We start from the raw sequence: 21,160 nt of genomic DNA, 5'->3' as shown, positions 1-21,160 counted from the left end.
GATGGCCAGAAAATAGCTATTTTCCCCTCCCCGCTTTCAGCCATGTGGTGTGAAGCACAGTATGTGTTCTGTCAGCAAAAAATCCATGAAAATGTGCCCAAGGAAAATGAGCGGAGGCAAAGAGGAGAGGTCTGGGCCCATGTGGAAGTTGTGCATTTCTTTGATTTCAGTCTGGCACTTCTAAACATGAAAAACATAGTTGTTAATGAGCGCAGGCTCCTCACCGCCTGCTGCTGGGTCGCAGAGACCTGAACCGGGGAGACTTTGTCCTATCCGAGGAAATGACATTCTCAATCAGCCTGAGGAACCATCAGGAGCTCATGAACAGGCTTGAAAAGACAAGGCCAACACAGCAGTTGTTATGGGTATAAATAGCATAAAGCGAGTGCCAAAGGCTGAGAAAGGCAGGCCACAAATACATATTTATGGACGGGTAATGGTCACCATAAAGGCTTTTAGAAAAGAGAAAGCGTTCCAACAGGCAGTTCCAAAAGAAAATCGATAGAAATTGAGACTTATTAACGTGCGATTATATCCTCACCGGGAGCCTGCAGCGCCCGAGGCCAGCGCAGTTCAGCCAGGGGCCCTGCCCCGCGTGTGCACTGGCCTTGAGGACACTTCGCTCCTGCCCCGGCCCCATCTCCATCACAGCGGTGCCCCGCAGCAACGGGGGCCTCTCTGGGAGAAGCTATTGCAGGATTAGGATCATTTTGCCCTAAAATCGGCCCCGCTCGCTTTGGTGAATCCCTCGCCACCGTTTTGCCGTTTTTAACTCATTTTTAACGGTGTTTCCCGTCTCGCCGCCGCTGGCGGCCGAGCCCGGCAGGGGGAGACCGCTCCCGCGGCCGCCTCCCCCGCGCCGCCAGCGGAGCCTCCGCGGCCGCGGAGCCGCGCGGCCACGCCCCCCTCCTCCCCATTGGCGGGCGGCGCGGAGGCGGGGCGGCGGCGCGGCGCGCCATTGGCGGGCGGCGCGGCGGGGGCGGGGCGCGGCGGCGGCGGCGCGCGGTGCTGCAGCGGCGGCGGCGGCCCCAGCTCCGCGCCGCTCCGCGCCCCCCGCCGCCCCCATGGCCACCAAGATCGACAAGGAGGCCTGTCGCGAGGCCTACAACCTCGTCAGGGACGACGCCACCGCCGTCAACTGGTACGTGCGGACCCGAGCCCCGCTCCTGACCGGGGTCGCCCTCCCGAACGCGCCGGCCCCTTCCCCAAGTGGCTTAAATGCATCGCCCCTCTTGGGCTCCCTAAAGGATGGCTTGAATGAGCTAATTCCCTTCTGCTTTTTTCCCCTATCCTAAAGGTGTTTTTTTACACGCATCACCCCCATCTCCCCTTTTCCCTTCCCAAAGGGTGAGTTTTAAATATACCCCCCTCCCCTTCCTAAAGGGTGAATCTCAAACATATTCCTCTTCTCCCCATCCCCAAGGGTGACGTTTAAATACGATGGCTCCACGATCGTCCCCGGAGACCAAGGGGTGGACTACGAAACCTTCACAAGGAAGTGCACAGGTAAGTCCGGCTGCGGTTGCTCCCGGATAAGACCCGGACGCTGCTTCCCACCGCCCGGGACAAGCCGGACAAAGAGCTGGAGGAAACTTGGCTGCGCCGGAGCGTGTCCCGCAGCTCCCCCATCTCACCCTGTCCTGCGTGATCGGCTTTTCCTGCTGCCCCTGAGCGCAACTCGCTCCGTGGCAGCCCAAGTCCGTAGCCCCGTTGCTCCTTTGTTTCACCCCAGCACTTTGGGGTTTTTACCTCCTTCCCCCAATTTCTCCTGGCTTCTCCATCTGCGGGTGACCTGGATAAAGCACTCGCTGCGCGAGGGTCCATTGTTCAGTGCTGCCGTTTCAGGGCATTTCTTACAGAAGAGCAAAAGATCCTCCAGTTTTTGCGGCTAAAAGGAATTAGTCATGCAGCTTGTTATGCAAGGACATTCTTCCCTTGTAAATTATATCCGCAGCAGCAACGTGAAGGCAGTTTGAAGGCTCGCTCCGATTTTTAAACCGTAGGAGCCTCGGAGCGGGAATGCAGGTTTGCTGGAACAATTCAGCGCTGGGGACAATTGTGGATGTGGCATTGCACAACCGGGGCCGCTGCGGCTCCGCTTGAGACGTGGCAGCTGATGGCTGAGCTGTCAGCTGCGCGATACGAACAAAGCCCTGCGGGGGAATGAAAGCGCGCGGGGAAATGTTTAGCTTAATCTCATCGTAAGTTTTGACAGGTTTTACAGAAACATGTTTTGATTTCTTTCAGAGTAACTTCTGGGGGGCATTGTATGTTTTTTTTCCCCCCATCTTGCCTGATATTAATGTCATGAGGTGACGGGGGATGTGAAGCATTCGTAACTAATGCCTGATGTCTGTAACCAACAAAGCCTTCCCACCTCTGTAGTCCAGTATTCTGGTTAATCTTCTGTATTTTTAGACTTATATATCTGCTTGGTGAAGGAACTGGGTGTTGAGCAATCTCTCTCTTCCCAAGAAGGGGCAAATCTGTGAATACAGAGCCCTGCTTGGCTTAAAGCACTGATGACCGATAGGGTCCTACTAATCTTTCCAGTCCTGTCTGCATTTTGTTGAGTTTGAGGAGATGATTTCCACTGCTTAAATAAGGGCAGGACTGGTCTTCTGATCAATAGAGTTCCTAGGGAAAAACTGTATTCCAGCCCTGGGAGGTAGTCACGAAATCACAGGGTTCAGCCTGTTCTGCCAAGAGATTTGCAGTGGGGTCTTGTCAGGGCTACCTTAACTGCTGGTTTCCAGCTGTTCTTGAGACCTTGGCGGGGGCAGTTCTCAGAAAACCATGGCATCTTCCATAAATTCAAGCAGTCGGAGTGCGGGGAGCTGGTGACCTATACCACAAGAACCCTCTCCCATTGAACTTTTCTTTATGTGGAACATAAGGAAAAACAAACAAACAAACAATAACCAGGCATAAAGAAAAGTGGTTCTCTTGGAGTTGAGCAGCTTAAACCTCCGAGCGCCTTTGTTCTCTGCTCTCCTCGTGTCTGAGATAAGTGAAGCAGCATCTCCAGGTATCTGAGGCTTGCCAGGCAACCTTCCCCATTTATTTTCTCTCCTTGCCTTTAAGGAGTCCATCTCTTATTCTGTCTGAGTCGATTCTTAGCGTTTTCTCTGAAGCGATAGCCTCTTTAGGAACAGTTCCTGTCTTCCCTTCCTTAGCAAAGGGAATATTTGTGTCGAGTGGAGGGGCAGGGAGAGGGGCTTTGGCAGAGAGCAGTCACTGGTTGGATGTGTCTAGCAATTAATGGAGTCACATATTGCACTTTGGAATCTGGCCAGGTTTGTTTTCTTGCCATCACTCGCGAGTGTCAAAGCCGTATTTATAAACAGGGCATTAAAACAGATAGAGTTTGAGCAAACTTTTTTTTTGACACCAGCTGGCCCCAATGCTGAAACATTTTTACAGCAAAAAGGAAATTCTGCATGTTTTAGGCATAAGCAAGATGAGAGAGGATATAATTAGGGCTTCTTTGGGGTTGACTGGGGCCCCTCGCTAGCCCGAATGTGAAGCTAATCCTTTATGGCTGCTGGATTTTCTCCCTCTTCCCCATTTTGCCCCTTCTGCAGGCTGCTTCTTGGCAGAGCGGAGGCCCCAGAGGTTGCTCTCAAACCTGCCTCTCTGCTTTCAAGAACTGGGCAAACTCCGGTACAGGTTCTCGGCCACGTGTCAGGAAAGAACCTCCTCTGCCCACGGATTAACGGCCCCAGTGCAGGAAGGAGGAGAGGCGAGTTCGTCCAGTGGCCCCATCTGTGCAGCCCCCCGTAGCCCAGACCTCTGGAGAGCCAAAGCTTAGAGATTTCCTTCCCATATGGAGGAAAGGTGCCACATGTGACTGTGTGGCGGAGCCCGTTGGAAAATTTCTGCTGGATCAGTCAGTGGAGAAAGAGGAGGAAGCAAAGGGAAGAGATCCTAAATGTTGTTCCTTGCTGTTGCTACATCTCTTCCATCCTGGTCCTTCTAAATTTTACTGGAGGGGATAAGAGCTACTATCCATGCAAAGCGCTATGACAAATGTTAGGAAAGGATAAAAAAAAAAAAAAACTCTGACACATAATAAACTTCCTTCCTTGTTTTGAATTCCTGTTTTGTGCAAAACACTGCCCTGAAAGCCACAGAGTCCTGCAGCTGCCTCTTCAAAGCTGAGTGTAATTTGGTGGCTGAAGGTGAGAGCAGGAGCTAGAACTGCAAAGCTCAGCATGCAGAGCACTGCCAAGCGCCCTGCTCCACTCGGGCACCAGCGATAGCTGGTGCTGCTCTGCGTGGAAAACATCTATGGCTTGCACTTTATTTAATAACCACTCTTACTAAAAGCACCCTCAGCATGCTGTACACACCGCTTACCTCGCGGGCATGAGATTAGAGGGCAGGCAGAGCCTGTGTGTGCTCATTCATGTGGCTCTGCAATGAAGAAGTGCTTTTGCTTGGAAGATTTGCCTTTGTTTCTAGTGGGTATCCAGCCTTGTGCAAGGGTGGACGTTAGGAAGGGCTGAGGTAGCAACAACAAGGAGGGTTGTTGTTAGGGGGTCATATTTTTATTTTCCTTCCTCCCATTCGTAACTCTTTGCATGTGGCCCACGGCCCCATTCGTTGCTGTAAACCTCCCCAGGGAGCGATAGTGGCTGAGGACCCGGGGAAAGAAGGTAAAATTGCTTCACTTGATGGTTGTAGCAGTTCAGAAGGGCTGTGTGACAAAGCAGCTCGCGGCGCATCCCCGGGGACGCTCTGGGGGCTGCTGCTCAACGACCCAACGCGCGGGACGGGCCGAGACGCTGCGATCGCGGGGCAGCGCGGCCCGCGCCGGGAGCCACCGCTCACCCCGGGCAGCCCGGGCAGGTTTCCTTGCTCTTCCAGCTCCATTCCCAAATATTCAGTGTCCTCACTACGTGTCACATATCCCACAGCGGAGACTGTCTCTGAGCTCTTTACTACACTGCCGGCAGAGTAAGGAAATGCACTATCAAACTATCATCCTTCCCCTTCCCGTTGTTGGGGACAGCAGTTTCCACTCTTGAAGGAAAGAAAACATGGTAAGAAATTCTCTTCAACACCCTTTTTTTCAGAGGCCCATGGTTATAGGCGCACAAGCATAGTCTGAGCCCTGAGCTGCTGCTCATCATTTGCTGTCACACCCAGGTCCATGTCGGGCCACACGGCCAGCACATTTTGGCTTTACACAACTAGGAGGTGGCCTCTAGTACTGTTTCCTCTTGAAGTCCTGCATAATGACCCACGTACATGGCTCTATTTCCTTTTGTCTCACCCAAAGAGCCTGGAGACCATAGGTTGAGGACATTAACTGTGTCAGGGTCATTGGACACGCGGTGCAGACACCCCCTGTGTCTTCTGGCTCAGGACTGTTTTGGTTTGGCTTAACAGCAAAGATTACCTCTGCATTAAACAGGGACTTAATTCAAGGCTTTTGATCCATTCTGCTTCGCAGCTACAGCTCTTGCCCTGCGGATGGCCCGGATCCAGACACAGCAGTAATTTGGTGGTTAGCAGGACGTGCCATCGGAATTCCAGACAAAAAGCTGAGGAGCTGAGCTGGTGGATTTGGAGGCAGGAACACAGATAAGAGTTGAAGGTTGTTGTACAGAGGATGTGAAGAGGAGGGGTTTTTGTAGTTAATTTTAAAGTCTCTTACTTGGGCTGGCAGTGCTGTCGCTGAGAGGAGTTGCATACAGTTGAAATGCTGAACTACAACACCAGTCCAAAACATAGGCTTAAAGTTTTTTAATTAATTTTAATTTAACCTTACTGCAGTAGTTAGCCTGGCGTATTTTCCGTGCAAGTATTACTGAGCCACATATAGACTATGCAAGGCATAGACTATGTCTGTAGTTTAGTTTCTTTAATGTGGAGATTGCCTTGAAGTAATGGAGAGGTTCAAATACTGCATTTCCCCCCATCCCACATGTGAACAGTTGTTTCTCAGTGCATCTCTGACAAAGGAAATAATGACCCTTCTATTTGGAAAGCCCCAGTCCAGATAAATAATGGCAATGACAGCATGAAATGGGATAGCTATTCATGTGTCTGAAAAGATCAGACCAAAACTGCATTGTGCAGTCAGCACAAGGAAGAACTGAAAAGCTTTGGTATAAAATAAATATCTTACAAAATTATTTCTGGTTGACATAAAATATTAGAAAGCAAATAAGAATAGAATCAACTGCCGAAATAAATGCAGACTCTTCAGGGCTTGTGGCAATTCCCATGTAGAGCCTGGCCATAACTGATGCACACAGAGCTTGGGAGATACGAGGTGAGAGTCACATCATCAATAAATACGATTGTGTTGGCATCTCAAGTTGTAAAAAAAAATAACTCGAGGACATATAATAAGATAGGTGCTCTTCTGTATTTGGCTACAACTTCCGTTGCTAAAATGGCTTTGTAAACCAGTCTCTTACCAGTTTTGTTGTTCTTTTTTAATGTCTACTTTCCCATACATACATTGAGGGGAAGACCTAGGGACAGTGATGGTTTGGGGGCCACTCTGCCCTCTGACTTCTGTCCGACTCCAGCGAAATCTTTCCTTCCTGTGGAGAAAAGAGCAAGGATCAGGATGAGAGCCCCCATTCCCTCCCGCTCTGTGCTCTGGTATATCCCCAGTGTGGGATCGGTGCCTCCGTGATGAACAGCACGTCCTGTGTTGATGGTCCTGGGGACAGAATATTTGTCTCAGATGACACAAAGAACGTGGTTTGCCTCCTCGCCAGGTGACTGAAGGAGTTTGGGGGAAGAGGTGGAAAACTTACTAATTAATCACAAGCTGAGTAAATGCTGATCGAAACAAACAAATCCCTGCTGAAATCTGTCGTGTGCTGCTGGCAGTTCAGCACGGGACACATCACCAAAGCAGGTCTTGCTCTCGGATGCCTGACCTGGATCTAGCAGGCAGGTAAGGCCTGGCGTGGTGGCCTTTTCTCCCCATGTCTCTTGCTTGGCCACTCAGAGCTGTAAGACTGAGAGCCTGAAGCTTTTGACAGTGTCTTGCTTTCTTGCAGCTAATATCCTTTCCTGGTGATTCACTGCATTTCAATGGGGAGTTTTTGTAGTGCAGCTGAATTACAAGATCTGCGTGGAGGGGGGAAAAAAAAAGGGAATTCCATCTAGGAAATCTCTGCAGCTTGGCATCAAGCTTTGCTGACAGCCAAGAGCAGCTTAATCAGTATATTTGGAAAATCCTGCCTTACTGATAAGTAAGGGGTTTGGAGAAAGATGCTAAGCAATGTTCATTAAGGCACTCATTGTGCTTTTCATGTTTGCACAGCACCTACTGCCAACTGCAGTTAAAGGAGTAGTGACATTAGGAGGAATTAATGCTGTTAATTTCTGCCGTTTGTAGCTCGTGAAATCCTCTCAAATAAAGCTGCTATTTCTGTTCTACCCACTTCTATTAATAATACGCCTTATTTGCTTCTCTCTGCCCTGAAATGCATGGCTTAGGAAGGTGGTTGTGCAGAGCTAGGCAGGATTTCCTCTTCCAGAGGAAATCTGCTGTCTCTCTATGATTTGTAAGAGTCTCCCACACACCCAGCAAATTCCTAAAAACAGTGTAAGTGTAAAAACACTAAGTGTAAGTGTTTTTTGGTGGCTTTGGGTTTTTTTTTTTTTTTGGTGAAAATGAGGATATTAATGCCTTGAGATTTTGAGTGCATTTGGCACCGAGGACTTCCAGCACAGTGAGGTGAGGTGCCAGGGTGGAACTGATTAACTGTGAAAGAGGAAATCTGTGAGTGTAAAAGCGCTTGCGTTTTGATCCCCTTATCGCTCTGAACATGTTTCAGACCATTGTGATTCCCAAGCCCTCCTGCTCAGGGATCCGGAGCAGCGGCTGGAGGGACAGGCAGGAAACCTCCCCGGCTGCTCCCAGAGCTCATCTGGAAACTAAGAGACATATTAGGAGCCTTGACTCCCATTCCTGCTTGGCTTTATCTGCCCCGGCCACTGGCACGTTAAGTTAAAGCATCACATACTGGTAGTTCATATTCAGTACAGAGGACCAAAACCCAAGGGTGTGGATATATCCATGGATATAACCTCCATGGGGAGATGGGAGGAGAAGGCACCAGCTTGGGTGTAACCTTTCAAGCCCATACAGGTACACATGTCCTGGGGAAATATTGCCAAAGACTGTGACTCCAAGTCCTAAGTCTAACCTCAGTTGCTCATTAAACATCTTGGGACTTAACACGATGAGGTAACAGTTGCTCAGACTCCGCAGGCTCGAGGTGATCTAAAGCATGAGAGCTCACAGGGAGCAGCTAATTCGGGCCCTCTTAGATGCCGCTCATGAAGCTGCTCTCAAACAGAACGAGCAAGTGCTCAAACTCTTCTGCTGAACATCAAGAGCCCCAAGGAGCCGGGGGTTCATGCCAAGTTAAAGCTCATGCTGCCAGATACACTCCTTCAACCTCCTTTCTGGGTCACTCAGAAAAAGCTCTGCACAGAAACTTGGAATTCCTCATTCGCATCATATTCCATTATCCATATAAAGGGGCATGCTCCAAAGCAGGCTTCAGGATCTGCAGCAGCCTTTGGTTTAAGTAGCAAGGTTGAAAACCTACATATTCAAGGTGGAAGTGATCGGTCCATGACATGGTTACAGCGTAGCAGGGGCCAGGACTTGATGACATTAAATTGCCTTTTAGCACCGTGTTCCCACAGGAACCACAGCACAATTCTTAGCAAAGTGTGGCCTCCTTTGCTCTCAGACTGGGGGAGCAAGTTGGGTTTTTTTCCTATAACTGTTAATAGTAACGTTCAGGGATTTACAGTGTCTCTTCACCTTGGGTATTTCCTGGTTGTCGGTTCATTTACGCTTCTAATCAATCTTGGCAAGAGGATTTATTTGCTGTCAGGAATGCGAGTTCTCACCAGAGGCTTCTCGTTCTTGCCAGGAATAGGGCACCTGGGAGAGAAGTTTGGTTTTCCTGCTCTTGTCATGCACATGGCTCTTCTCCTTCAAGAGATCCATTTACATGTCTAGATTTTTGAACAAAGTCTCTCTTTTTTGTTTCAAAATTGGAATTCTTCATGGAGTTTATGTACTTTTACAGACTCCCCCCCACCATTTTCCCCTTTTTTTTTTTCCAGCAGCAAAAAGGTATATAAGGAATAAAATGTGAGGAGGATTAATGAGGGCTTTAATGCTTAAAAAGTTGATATTTTTCTTCAAAGATAGTTCTGTTTATTCAGTCTTTGAAAAAGTGTTTTAACAAGCTCTGACACTTGTCAGCTTTCAGAGACATCCCACCTTTTCTTCTGCATCGATTTCTAGCCACACTTTTTCTGAGAATGGACAGTGTAGGCCTGATTCTTGCAGAGCTCCTGGGCTCTCCTGACCATTTATGCAGAATGCTGCAAAGAACCTAAATGAAGGTGATGGTAGTGAACGTTAGCACAGTTGGAGACTGTGTTCTCCCCTGGCAAGTAGTCAAGGCAGCAGATAGACAAAACACCCACGCTGAGCTGGTCACAACGTGGATTAACGTGACTCTTTTCAAAGTTTATTCTTCTGAGTCATCTTGCTTCACTGCAAAGGTGTTCACAGGCAAGGCTGAGGTGGCTGTGATGAGGTTTATTGCACAACTGCCCATCTGCTCTGTGTTTCCACACGACCCTGCTCACCGGATTCAGCATCCTGCAAGCTGCCAGGAGCCCAGGGATCCGAGTGGAGATCAGAGGCCCCGTGGTGCTTGCGATCACGGAGGCGTCCTGCACCTCGGTGCGTGAGCCACCTCCTCGAGACAAGCAGTCTGCAGGCTCTTACACGTGCAGCCAGACTAAAGAACTAGTCTGGCCTGATATAGCAGAACCCAGCTGTGAAGCAAGAACAGCTTTAAAAATCCAAGGGGGGAATGCTCCCCCTTCTCTGCAAGTCTTAGAAATGAGTAGAAAATCACATCTGGGGAAGTAGTTGCAGATGGTTTTGCTCTGGCTGCTTCGCCCCTTATAAACTCATTCTACAAGTGAGCCAGAAGTGTTGCTAAAGGGAAGGAGGAAGGATCAGCCCTGCGCGGGGGCCAGGTTCTGAATGTATGTTATAAAATGTGACCCTTGCTGTCCTGCTACCCTGTAAGAAAGAGTGTGGCTGGGTGATCGCTTTCTACATGACCTGCAGATGAGTGGTCTGGCTGGAGGCATCACTGGGCTAGCTCGGTGGCCTTGACCTGCCTCTTTTTAGCCCTTTCCAAGTTTAATACTAATGGTGCAGTCAGCAGAGCCGGATCCCTCCTGGTTGCTCCGAGCTCCCTAGGGAGACACGGGCCTAGCTCTGGCACATCCTGAGCCAAGGGCAGCCGTGCGGGACCCCTCCAAACCCGCAGCAGTCCCAGATGACTTGGTCATTGCGTTGGGAGGGCTATTCCCACCCAACAAAAGAGTGGGGTGAGGACACCTCCGTTTTCATGGCTCTCCTCGGTTCTCTGTCTCTCCAGATGACGTTCGGCTGTTCGGCTTTGTCCGGTTCACCACGGGCGACGCCATGAGCAAGCGAGTCAAGTTCGCCCTCATCACCTGGATCGGGGAGAGCGTCAGCGGCCTGCAGAGAGCCAAAACCGGGACTGACAAGACGCTGGTCAAGGAAGTAGTACAGGTAACGTCTTCCTCCTGCTCCTAACCCGCAGCTCGCATCCCTTTTAGCTCTGTGGACATCAGCAGGAGGTGCGTGAGGGTGAGGGATCAGATCATCCTTGAACGTCGTAGTTAATTGGGGAAGCGCACGCCTTGGGTAATTTTTTCCTTGAGGCCTTTTGTCTCTGCACAATGAATTCATGGATACAGTCAGCTGAAGTCTAAAGTCCCTATCAGTACCAATTAACTAACAGCTTTTAATAGCTAACTGGATTTGAATAGTCCTCTGTTTGGCATTGGGCGTAGCAGGAAAAAAGAGAAACACGCTTCATGCACACCTTGGAAGGACTTCTCTGGAATTTGTCTGCCCGATCTGAGCGTATCATTGAACTGTTTCAAGGCCTAGCAGGGTGTTGAGACACGAGGCTTGTTCCTTCAGGCTTAAAACTCAATGGATGTTAAAACTAGGGAAAACAACCAGCTACCGTGAGAGATGGGAATTGCGGAAGGCCGCAAAGAACTGCCGCGGAAAAGCAAGGCTGCCTGAGAAGATACTGATGTTTAGCATATGTTTGCTCTGAAGAAGTACTCAGAGCAAGATTAGCTCTTTCAACTAAATCCAGCACCAACTCTCTAATGCCTGAGAATGGCCTTTCTTACTCTGTGGGGAGAACAGGCTGAATATTGAAATACCTTCCTCAATAATTCTCCTCTTGCCTATATAAAGAAATCTTCAAAAAGGATAATATGGAGAATGAGAGCTCAGTTCATTGGGTAATTTCTATTATATATATATATAAAAAAAAAACTTCTAAGATTGGAAGCATAAAGAAAATACATACATATATATTTCATGTTGCAGGAGACAAGCATTGGTGCTAAATCTTTCAAAATAAGAATTATGCAGAGGGTCCTGAGAAGAGACTTTCATGGTCCCTGGTAGATAGGAAAGCAAGCCTCTATTTATGTGAAGCAACTGAAATTATACAATTGTAATTGGAGATAATATAGAATACTAATGAATGACTCAGTTATTAAGCCCAAGATTTTTTAAAATATGTTTAGACACTTCATTCCTGTTGATTTGAATAGCATCCCCAAATGCCACTCCAAGATCTATCCCTCAATGCTGTTACATATCATTTGCAATTTCACTTATTTCATATTTGATAAGTAATCTCTGCAAGCTGATAATGTGGTGGAACATTAACTATTCTTGACAGTTACTTAAAAGCATTCATATTCCAGTTAATTTCTGCTAAAATATGAAGACAGTGCAACTTGTGTTCAATACATTTTAATTTAGCAACCCAGGCTAACCCATTCTAAATTAGTTCTAACGCAAAATCAATGGCACTATCTTTCCCTTAAGAAAGATAGGAATTATTTTGTCAGCTAATTGGAACAGTGTCTTTCTAGCTGCATAAGGCTATTTGTACAAGTGTCTTTATGGGCATCTCACATGACCATGTGAGAATACCTCCCATATCCTGTTCTGATGTTAATGGATATCCATGAAGAAGTAATCTGGGACTATACAGATCAACCAGTGACACAATTACAGCCATTTCCAATAGGAAGATATTTCTGATTCACTTTTTAACACTGTAGAGATGCTTAGCAGGACAAACTTACTACAACTTACTATTCCCAAGATGCTGCAGTTCCTGGAGAGACAGGGAGTAAACAGTAACTAGTATTCCTGTGCAAAAACAGGCAGCCTTTTCACCCAAATGCAGTTTCTGGCTCGCTGTTTGTCTTCAAGCCAATTTCAATGAAATGAAGGATGTGAGTTTACGCTCCCAGTACATAGTGCCTGAAACAGCCACGTGTGCAGCTCAATCCCAGCCAGTGGAGTTGGATGTATGTAGATCTGTTTTCCTTCTGCATGCATGTAACTTTGCAGATAACCTGTAGCAAACAAGAAACAAACAAAACCCATAAATCCTCCAATTTAATAAATAAGGAAACCACTTTGATATCTAATAAGGGGAGAAGTTTATCTCAGCGCTATGTCTCTCAATACTTCTCTTGCTCTCCATCTTCTGAAGTTCATAGTCACCTCACTATTTCTGATTTTTGCAGGGATATGCAGAGATATGAGCAGCATGTAGAAAAATACAGGCAATTATTTGCTGTAATAAGAAAGTACAGATTTGACTCAATATTGGTTTCTCATTTGGGATAATCATTACTCTGAAGTGGGGGATAATTTTACAAACCTGAAGACTCTTCGTGAGCTCTGCTCAAAGCTGAGCAAACAGCAGCAAACGCTGCTCTGGCACCGGGACACTCGAAGCAGAAACAAGTCAGCTCCAACACGGCCTCACAGGCAAATATCACCACGTTGCATCTGTAGAAGAAAGGACCTTCACACAGGGTGGTGATTAAGAGCCTCCTAGGAGCACCTGCCATAAGGAAAGCATAAGGGCTATCAGCTGCTCAGGAGCAGGTTCTGGGCTTGTAAGCACAAGGACACAACACCATGAAGCAGCCGGGTGGCCCCTGCTTTTATCTTCCTCGCTTGGAAGGGGGAGCAGGTGCTGCAAATTCTATAGGGAGGTGCTGGGAAGTGATGCTGATTGGCAGCAGGGGTTGCCAGAAAGTCTCTCAGCAAGAAAGGACAATTGATTTTTAGCTTTAATAACTAAAATTACAGGGATGGAGCTCATCTGGTACAAATAACCCTAGTTCCCCTGATCTGTACTGAGAATGAAGTCTTATTTGGGGAATATCCTTGTTACCTTTTTTACATTGTAGGAAATGCATTTTGTATTTCTTTCAGCACTGCTTTCAGGAACACTCAGTAGCATTTTTCATGGCTCTTTATTTTCCATCCTTCCCTCTTTACCTCATCTAGAAGACAACCTCAGCAAGCATGCGAAAAGCAAGGGTATGATGGGGAAAAAAGTATTTATCTAAACTTCTTAATAGTCAAGCTAGGTGCTAATGTGTGGAGGCTTCACTGTGTAAACAGGCACATGGAGGAAGGTGATGCCCGAGTGTCTCAACTTTGCAGAGTCTCTTAAGCTTTTATGTCCCCAGGAGGAAGGATGATTCTACCTGTTACTTCCTTTGTACGTACAAGTTCTGGCTCATTCACCCTCAAAGCGAATGAAAACCTCAAAATACCTCAAAAAAAAAATCTCAAAAGCATCAAAACAAGAGACCTGTTCTCAGGGCTGCTGTTTGGAGCCCCGTCGCTGCAGAGGAAGGGAGACACGGAGAGCTCCGCTCGCACTCCCGAGTCCAGGCTGCTGGAATACAGCCTGTTACAGCTGCATTCAAGGCTGTTACAGCAATAAAAAACCCCTGCAAGGTGAAACCTGGCAACTTTTAGCAAGGTAGAGTCATGTCTTGGGGCGAAGAGCCTCCTTCGCTTCAGGATGAGGCCACGGTGCTTTTTTGGCTAAGGAAAAGCCTGGCAAAACGGCATGGGGCTCGCAGGGAAGTCATTGCACTGATGGAAAAGGGCCATCAGGGCTCCTTTTTTTCCCTCTCAGCATTGCTTCCCCCCTGCAAACCTGTCACGAATGCATTTCCCACCGAGAGCTCTCAGCCCTTCGGTGGCAGCGCTGAGGCCCTTCTGACCGGACCAAGCTCTTCCGCAGCCCTGCCCAGCTTGTCTCTCATTCTCCATGAACTTTGCCTCTTCTCTGTTTTCTCCAGCACTTCTACCCCCACAAAGTCATGTGCTCTATTATTTGCCTAAATCGTATTCAGGGTAAAACAGCTCTGTTTCTGTGAGCAAATATCCGTGGCATTTTATTCATCTTTATTTTTGGTGAGGAATTTGCCTGGCTTTAGTGATGTCAACAGCTTTACTGAGTTCCTGCTTTGGGCTCACAGTCAGACCTGTCCTGTTCACCTCTTTCCTCCCGATTCCCCTCTGCTCTAAGGCTGCTCCCTAAGGAGGAAGGATCCACTCTGGTCTATGCAAAAGCTGGCAGGGCCTTTCCTGCTGCCCTGGAGCCCCACAGCGGATGCTGAACCAGGGTAGATGCAGCCAGACTAGAGCTTGTCTATAGGGGCTTGTCACTCTGTAGCTCTTCCTGCACTTGGAGCAGCTGTAAGGAAAAATGGCCTTTGTCCCCATGGCCTCTGCCCTGAGCGTTAGCTGGGCGGTGGGTAAAGGCTGCACTGTGGATCTGAGGATTTAGGCCTCAGATAAATAAATAAAACCAGCAAGAAGCTGCCCGGCTACCCCTGTGTGTGCAGACGAGAGCGGGATCCTCCTCCTGGCTCCCGGCCCTCCCGGCTGGGATTTGCACGGGCCTCTGCAGAGCTTCCCTGTGCAGGATCTGCACCGGGCTCCCATACGAGCCATTTTACAGTCCCATATGCTAAACATTCAGGGCCTGGAAGAAAATCTACTCCACCCTGTTTTTCCCCCCAGTAAAATTGCCTGGAAGGAAAAGTACGTTTGCTGCATGCTGCAAGGGAGATGGAGGCTCTGCCTGTGCAGCCAGGGCTGCGGGGCTGGAGCCCGTTCCGTGGTGTCCTGCACTGGGAATGGGCGCTGAGGACACGGTGACCTGCACTGGGACAACTGCTCCGCGGAGAAACAGCGAAGCTTGGTCAGACAGACACATCGAGGGGCCCTGTGCAAACCCTGCGCGTGTCACGTTCAGGGATTTAAGACAAAGCAGAGGTTCCCGCGGTGTCGTGAGGGCGATGGAGATAAATGGCACCGTTGTGTGCGTGATCTGGGTGACTCCGGGCGGACACAAAGGCTGGGATTCACGCGTGAGGCTTCCTGCTGCCGCTGGGAAGAGCCTGGGGACGGGGGAAGAGGGAGAAGCGGAAATGCAGGAGGCCAAATGAAGATGCTCGTCAGTGAAGCAAGGGCCGAAGCGTCGCAGATGTTCCTGGTGCCTTGGGCACACACAGCGCTTGGAAGGAGCTGGAAAACAGCGTGTGCGAGAGGAGAGAAACCAGGGGCTCCTCCACGCTGAGACCGAGAGGCTCCCGAGGGCAGGAGGAAAATCTGGTGCCGGAGCAGACATGGCACAGAAGCTGCGTTGCTCTGAGCCACCTGAAGCCAAGAATTTACAGCCCCGGGGCTCTGTAGGAGCTGCGACTGGTAGTTTACAATTGCAGGTGACAGTTGTGTGGAATAAAGACCCCCACGGCTGAAGCAGTTGGGGGTAGCTTTATATTCTGGCTGTTTCAGAGGTGACAGAGAAGGAGTGAGCTGCAGCCAGGGTGGCCCTGGAGCTGGGACGTGGCTCATCTCCTCATGCGAGACCTGCAGCCTCCCCTGTCTTTTGCCCTGATGACACAGGAAGCAGCAGATGGTTTCAGCTGTCTCATATGGCTTCCTTCCTTCGTCTTAGGATTTGAACCCTGAACGAGTCTTTGCAAATCTTAACCCCAGAGAGCTGAAAGAGCCAATTTAGAGTGATGAGGGAGGCTGCGATTGAAGAAGGGTCAAGTGGGATGTTGAAATCAGGCTCCCCAGGCAGCAAACTCCCCCAAAGCACCTTCCGCCCTTGCAGCCAGGCTTGACCCACCAAGGTGGGCAGGAGTCAGTGCAGAGAATCAAACAAGCCCTGCCCAGGCAAGGTAGGGAGTTTTTTATAGCAGTGACCCAGATTGCACTCACAGGGTGCAAATCTGGCACAAGAGGTGGCCCAGTCAGCTAAGAGGATATTTAAGAGTGGCGGAACATGCTGGGAACATCACCCATCTGGTCACCTGAGATCACGCTGCTAAGGGGAAATTGCTCAAACCTTGCAAGGTCTCGTGAGTATTGGGGCAAAATCGTCACTGATGCCCACAGATCATCACCCTGGAATCATCTGGGTAACTGTGTGGTGAGATTTGAGTAATTGTAATTACTTTGTGTTGCCTGTGATTTAGTGAAGCCACTGCTGTTCCTTGGGTTCCTAGGTGCTGATAAACAACAGCAGAGCAGCCAGGGCTTCTTGTAGCTGCTCTGAGCTGCCCTTTATTTTCCGCTAAGAACTAAGGGGAATTCTGCTGAGGATTTCCTGCCGTGTGAACCAGGCTCAGCGGGGCGAGGGGGAGGGAGCCGTGCTGCTCTCCCTGCCATTCTTGCCCCGCAGGAAAGAGCCAGCGAGGCCCTTTCAGGCCGAATCCGAGGCCCTTTCAGGCTGAATCCATCGCCACCCCGTCCTCTACCCAAACGAAGGCCCTGGAGATGCTGCCACATGAGGAGCTCTCCCAGGGCCACGACGGGGAGAGCGGGCGGAAACCCCGGCACGTTTGCACGGGGCTGCTCCGCCTCCCGGGAGGTGACAAGGACCTTCTGGGCGCGGTGGGATCCCATGTGGAAGGTTTGCTCCAATCCCGTGCGGAAGGTTTGCTCCGATCCCATGTGGAAGGTTTGCTCCAATCCCATGTGGAAGGTTTGCTCCAATCCCATGTGGAAGGTTTGCTCCGATCCCGTGCGGAAGGTTTGCTCCAATCCCGTGCGGAAGGTTTGCTCCGATGCCGTGCGGAAGGTTTGCTCCGATCCCGTGCGGAAGGTTTGCTCCGATCCCATGCGGAAGGTTTGCTCCGATCCCATGTGGAAGGTTTGCTCCAATCCCATGTGGAAGGTTTGCTCCGATCCCATGTGGAAGGTTTGCTCCAATCCCGTGCGGAAGGTTTGCTCCGATCCCATGTGGAAGGTTTGCTCCAATCCCATGTGGAAGGTTTGCTCCAATCCCATGTGGAAGGTTTGCTCCAATCCCATGTGGAAGGTTTGCTCCGATCCCGTGTGGAAGGTTTGCTCCAATCCCATGTGGAAGGTTTGCTCCAATCCCGTGCGGAAGGTTTGCTCCAATCCCATGTGGAAGGTTTGCTCCGATCCCGTGCGGAAGGTTTGCTCCGATCCCGTGTGGAAGGTTTGCTCCAATCCCGTGCGGAAGGTTTGCTCCGATCCCGTGTGGAAGGTTTGCTCCGATCCCATGCGGAAGGTTTGCTCCGATCCCATGTGGAAGGTTTGCTCCGCCAGCCGAGTCCATGTCATGGAACAGCCCTGGGCCTGGCCCTGGCCCTGCCACGAGCCCACGGGCAGCGCGAGAGCTGCCGCTTCCCAGCGTGATAATAAAGGGGCTCCTTAAAGATCCATTGGGATCCTCAGAGCACGGAGCGCTCTGGAGCGCATTAGAGAAAAACACAGCCTGTAGTTGAGCACCTTGGCTTTGGCCAAGAGATGGTTCAGGGAAGGGACAGGGAAATCTGCTAAAGTGGTTACTCTTTTTAAATACTGTTTAGGAAACTTGGCTGAGCTGCCCACGCATGCACCTCTAGGAAGAGCTGTTGCATAGGGCAGGATTGGGTCTTGCAGCCAGCAAGAAGACACAAAAAAAGGTCTGCAGATGAAGTGTTATGTCTCACCATCCCTATAGCCCTGTTATCCACAGCTTTGTGTTCATCCTCCCTATCATGTAGATAAGGAGTCCAGCTCAGAGAGCCACAGGAGCAGGCTGACCCTTCTTCATGTGAGTGCTGGGACACGTATCCCGCTCTCTGACACTGCTTTTTCTTTGTCTCTCGCAGAACTTTGCCAAAGAATTTGTGATCAGCGACCACAAAGAGCTGGACGAGGATTACATCAAGAACGAGCTGAAGAAAGCAGGGGGGGCCAACTACGACGCACAGACTGAGTAAACGCACGGCCCTCCTGGCACCACCACCGGCATCTCCAAGGGAGGGGAAAGGCCCAACCAACTAACCCAGCTGAGATGAGGCAACTGAACGAGCACCCACCTTTCTGTGCATCTGAGAGCTCCCTTTCTTTGCATTCAGCAGACTTTTGATTTTCCATTCCGTCTAATGAAACACCCCTCTCCGGGGTGCTGTTTCTCCCCCCTCCACCCTATTTTTTACTCATAACTTTGTCCACGCTCTTGCATCTGTGGAGTTTAGGTTTGGCTCTGCTTTGGTCTGTATTCAGCATCGTGTTCGTAGAGGCTTGCCCTTGTGTCCTTCTTCGTACGTGTGCGTGTGTGTGTTTTAGTTGGGCTCAAGCTGGTCTCGGAGGGGAGGGAGTCTTTGGGGTCTTCTAGGCTCAGATCAGCATGAGTTGACTTCACTGAAACTCTGATTCAATTGCCTAAGCTTAACGTCCAGCTGAGATGATGTTACTTAACAGCTTAAAAAGCAAAGCAAACAAACAAAAAACTCAACTCTTAATAAATGGGAATAAATTTGCCTTAAAAATTGCTTCTTGACAGTTGCTATGCTGTGTGCTGCATCTCCACCCCTCCCTCCTAAAAATTAGATCCAACACAATTTGAATGTGGAGTTTTGTTGGTTTTTTGAAGTTATCATGGCACAGTAAACGGGGAGGGGGGATTAGAAATGTCTGGACATTTGCTCACTATTTTGTGTACGTCGGTCTCGGGGTTTGTATTTGATTTTCCTAATGCCGGGGCTCAGGAGGAGAAACTGAAACACATAGATTTCCTTTTTAAATGTCTGCAGAAAAGAAAACTAGCAGCCGCTGAAGCCTAGCAGCCTTCTGTGCCCCCGTTTCTTTTGCAGCTGAATGTGTCTTCAGGCATTTGGGGCCTGTGGAAGCACCGTCCTGCTCCGTCCCGGCAGGGGTTGAACATCCAACACAGGTTGTTGGCACCAACCTGCTCGGTTGGGGGCTTCTTTGGGGGGCTTTTTCTTCCATCAGAGGCAGTTGTCCCCAGAGTGATGTGCAGGGCGAAACTGTGTTGTGCCAGGGCTTGGGAGTCAGCGCTAGCGACCCATTAAAGAAATAAATGTTTTTCAAGAACAGTTCTCAGCAGCTCTGTCGTTCTTTACCTTCCCTGCGACACTAGGGCTCTGTATTTAGGAGGTCTCTTAATCCTGGGTGTAAAGCTCTGAGCTTTTGCAGGCCTGGTGCTATTAGGAGAATTAAACATGGGCTTAAATGTGAAATGGTCTTGGGACCTGCAGCCTGTGCGTCTGCACCATGAAAAGCAGCGTGGCCACATCTGACACACTTCTTTTTTAACAAGCAGCTCTATGGCTAAATTTCCAGTGCCAAAACGCTGAGTGGGACTTGTAATTAGGTTAAAGAGAATTGCACTCCCGTGTGCAGTGAGTACAGAGAGGTCAGGAGCAGATCTGGGAGGGGCTCTTTGCAGCCAAGGTTTGCAGCTTCCCTCTCAGCCCTGCCTGGCACCTTACGATGCTGGGACTCATCCTGCCACAACTCGCCCCGGAGGGAGGGAGGTGACGCTTATTTCTGCAAGACTGACAGCAAGGTCGGGCCTGGCGAAGGTAAGAGCCTTGCAGGGGCCTGCGATGCTCCCAGCTTGGCTCCCACTTCAGGGCCCGCCATACACTGCCCTGTGACAGCTGGTGGGGTCACACGAAGGTCCCTGTGTGGTTCCCACGGGGAGGTTAATGCACCCTGCGCCCCGTCCCTTGCATTTTCTGACTTCCCGCAGCCATTTGGTGGTTTGAAACAGGACCCCCAAGCACTCCCAGAGATAACCATCCCCTTTGCTCTTATCTCTCCATACAAGATACCCTGTCACCTCTCCGAATTGCCTCCGTAATGTCCTGGCACACGCAGGTCCCACGGGCGAATCCAGCGCAGCGCTGGCACGAGCAGCGTTTGATCCGCCTGAGCAAAAGGAGCAAGAGGAGGGATGACTCATCCGTGACAGGACATCAGGGCAAATCCAGGGAAAGGGCAGCCGAAATTACAACCCTCCCTCCTGCTCTGCTCCTCGCGTCTCGAAGAGTAAGCTGAAATAGAGGCTAAATGGCTGTTTTTAAGACGTTGATGACACTCCTGCATTACCGCATGGTCTCTTCTTCCTTGGGAGAGTGACTTTATTGGGATTACGCCAAATCCCTCTCCTGTTTGTAACACGAGCAGCTCAGCAAGTCACCTGGTGTAACTCGTATAATCTGCTCCGCAGACTAGAACTCGTCTCAGGCTCTGCTGGTGCTCGGCTGGGCGGGTATTTACTGTTTGCACTCACTATCCTGCCCTGCTAATGATGGTAAGAACGGATTGACAGAATGAAGCAGAAAAGCAGAAGTTCGCGCCCGTTATTTTGGGCTCCTTTGGGGTCTGACCCTGGGCATGTCACAGCACACAATATGAACTGGAAATTGCCTCTGTTGAGGCGGGGAGGTCAGCGGCCCCGCGCTCCCACGTGAGTGTTGCCCTGCGGTCACACACGGCAGCGACTCCGTCGAGGGCTGCATTTTGTACCCGAGTACCTCATTTTTGTACCTCGTTTTTCTCGAAGGCTTTTCCTAAGGAGGTCGCAGAGCATTTCACAAAGATCAGCATTAACCAGACTGCACTGTCCTTCCAGAGCCCCACGTTGTTTCTGCTTTGAGAAGGGCCCTTTATGGAGGAATTGGAGCACAAATCCCAGCCTGGGTGTGACAGGGCCCCACGGCCTGGGGCCTTAGCCTCTTAACATCCACATTCCTCACACACATTCCTGGCCTTATCGGAGCTGCCGATAACGCCCCATCCTGGAACTGGCTCTAAGGACTGTAGGATTTTTTTTTCCAATGTATTTTTTAAACAGATATATTTTACACTGGGCATCGCCAAAGGATTTTCCATCCCTCCGTGCTACTAGTT

General features: G+C 49.8%; 1 protein-coding gene across 1 annotated transcript; it reads left to right on the top strand.

Annotated features, from left to right (window-relative positions):
• The first annotated feature begins 1,001 nt into the window (after window positions 1–1,001).
• On the top strand, window positions 1,002–18,931 carry COTL1 (coactosin like F-actin binding protein 1). Its single transcript, XM_088529086.1, has 4 exons — window positions 1,002–1,141; window positions 1,424–1,506; window positions 10,464–10,621; window positions 18,109–18,931. Exons 1-4 carry the CDS (start codon window positions 1,065–1,067, stop codon window positions 18,217–18,219), a joined length of 429 nt encoding a protein of 142 aa, XP_088385212.1. The 5' UTR covers window positions 1,002–1,064; the 3' UTR covers window positions 18,220–18,931.
• Window positions 18,932–21,160: the final 2,229 nt, after the last annotated feature.

Source organism: Tinamus guttatus, unplaced genomic scaffold (genome assembly GCF_059628265.1).
Source record: "Tinamus guttatus ecotype Peru unplaced genomic scaffold, ASM5962826v1 Tinamus_guttatus_pri_ptg000323l, whole genome shotgun sequence".
Classification (NCBI taxonomy): domain Eukaryota; kingdom Metazoa; phylum Chordata; class Aves; order Tinamiformes; family Tinamidae; genus Tinamus; species Tinamus guttatus.
The sequence above is the reverse complement of the archived record's forward strand: the minus strand, read 5'-3'. Positions and strand labels throughout refer to the sequence as shown.

Bases quoted from the DNA above. Each gene is read 5' to 3' on its own strand.
- COTL1 (XM_088529086.1), top strand. From the start codon at position 1,065: ATGGCCACCAAGATCGACAAGGAGGCCTGTCGCGAGGCCTACAACCTC. The intron at 1,507-10,463 runs GTAAGTCCGGCT...CTGTCTCTCCAG, and splicing joins CTTCACAAGGAAGTGCACAG to ATGACGTTCGGCTGTTCGGC. The intron at 10,622-18,108 runs GTAACGTCTTCC...TGTCTCTCGCAG, and splicing joins TGGTCAAGGAAGTAGTACAG to AACTTTGCCAAAGAATTTGT.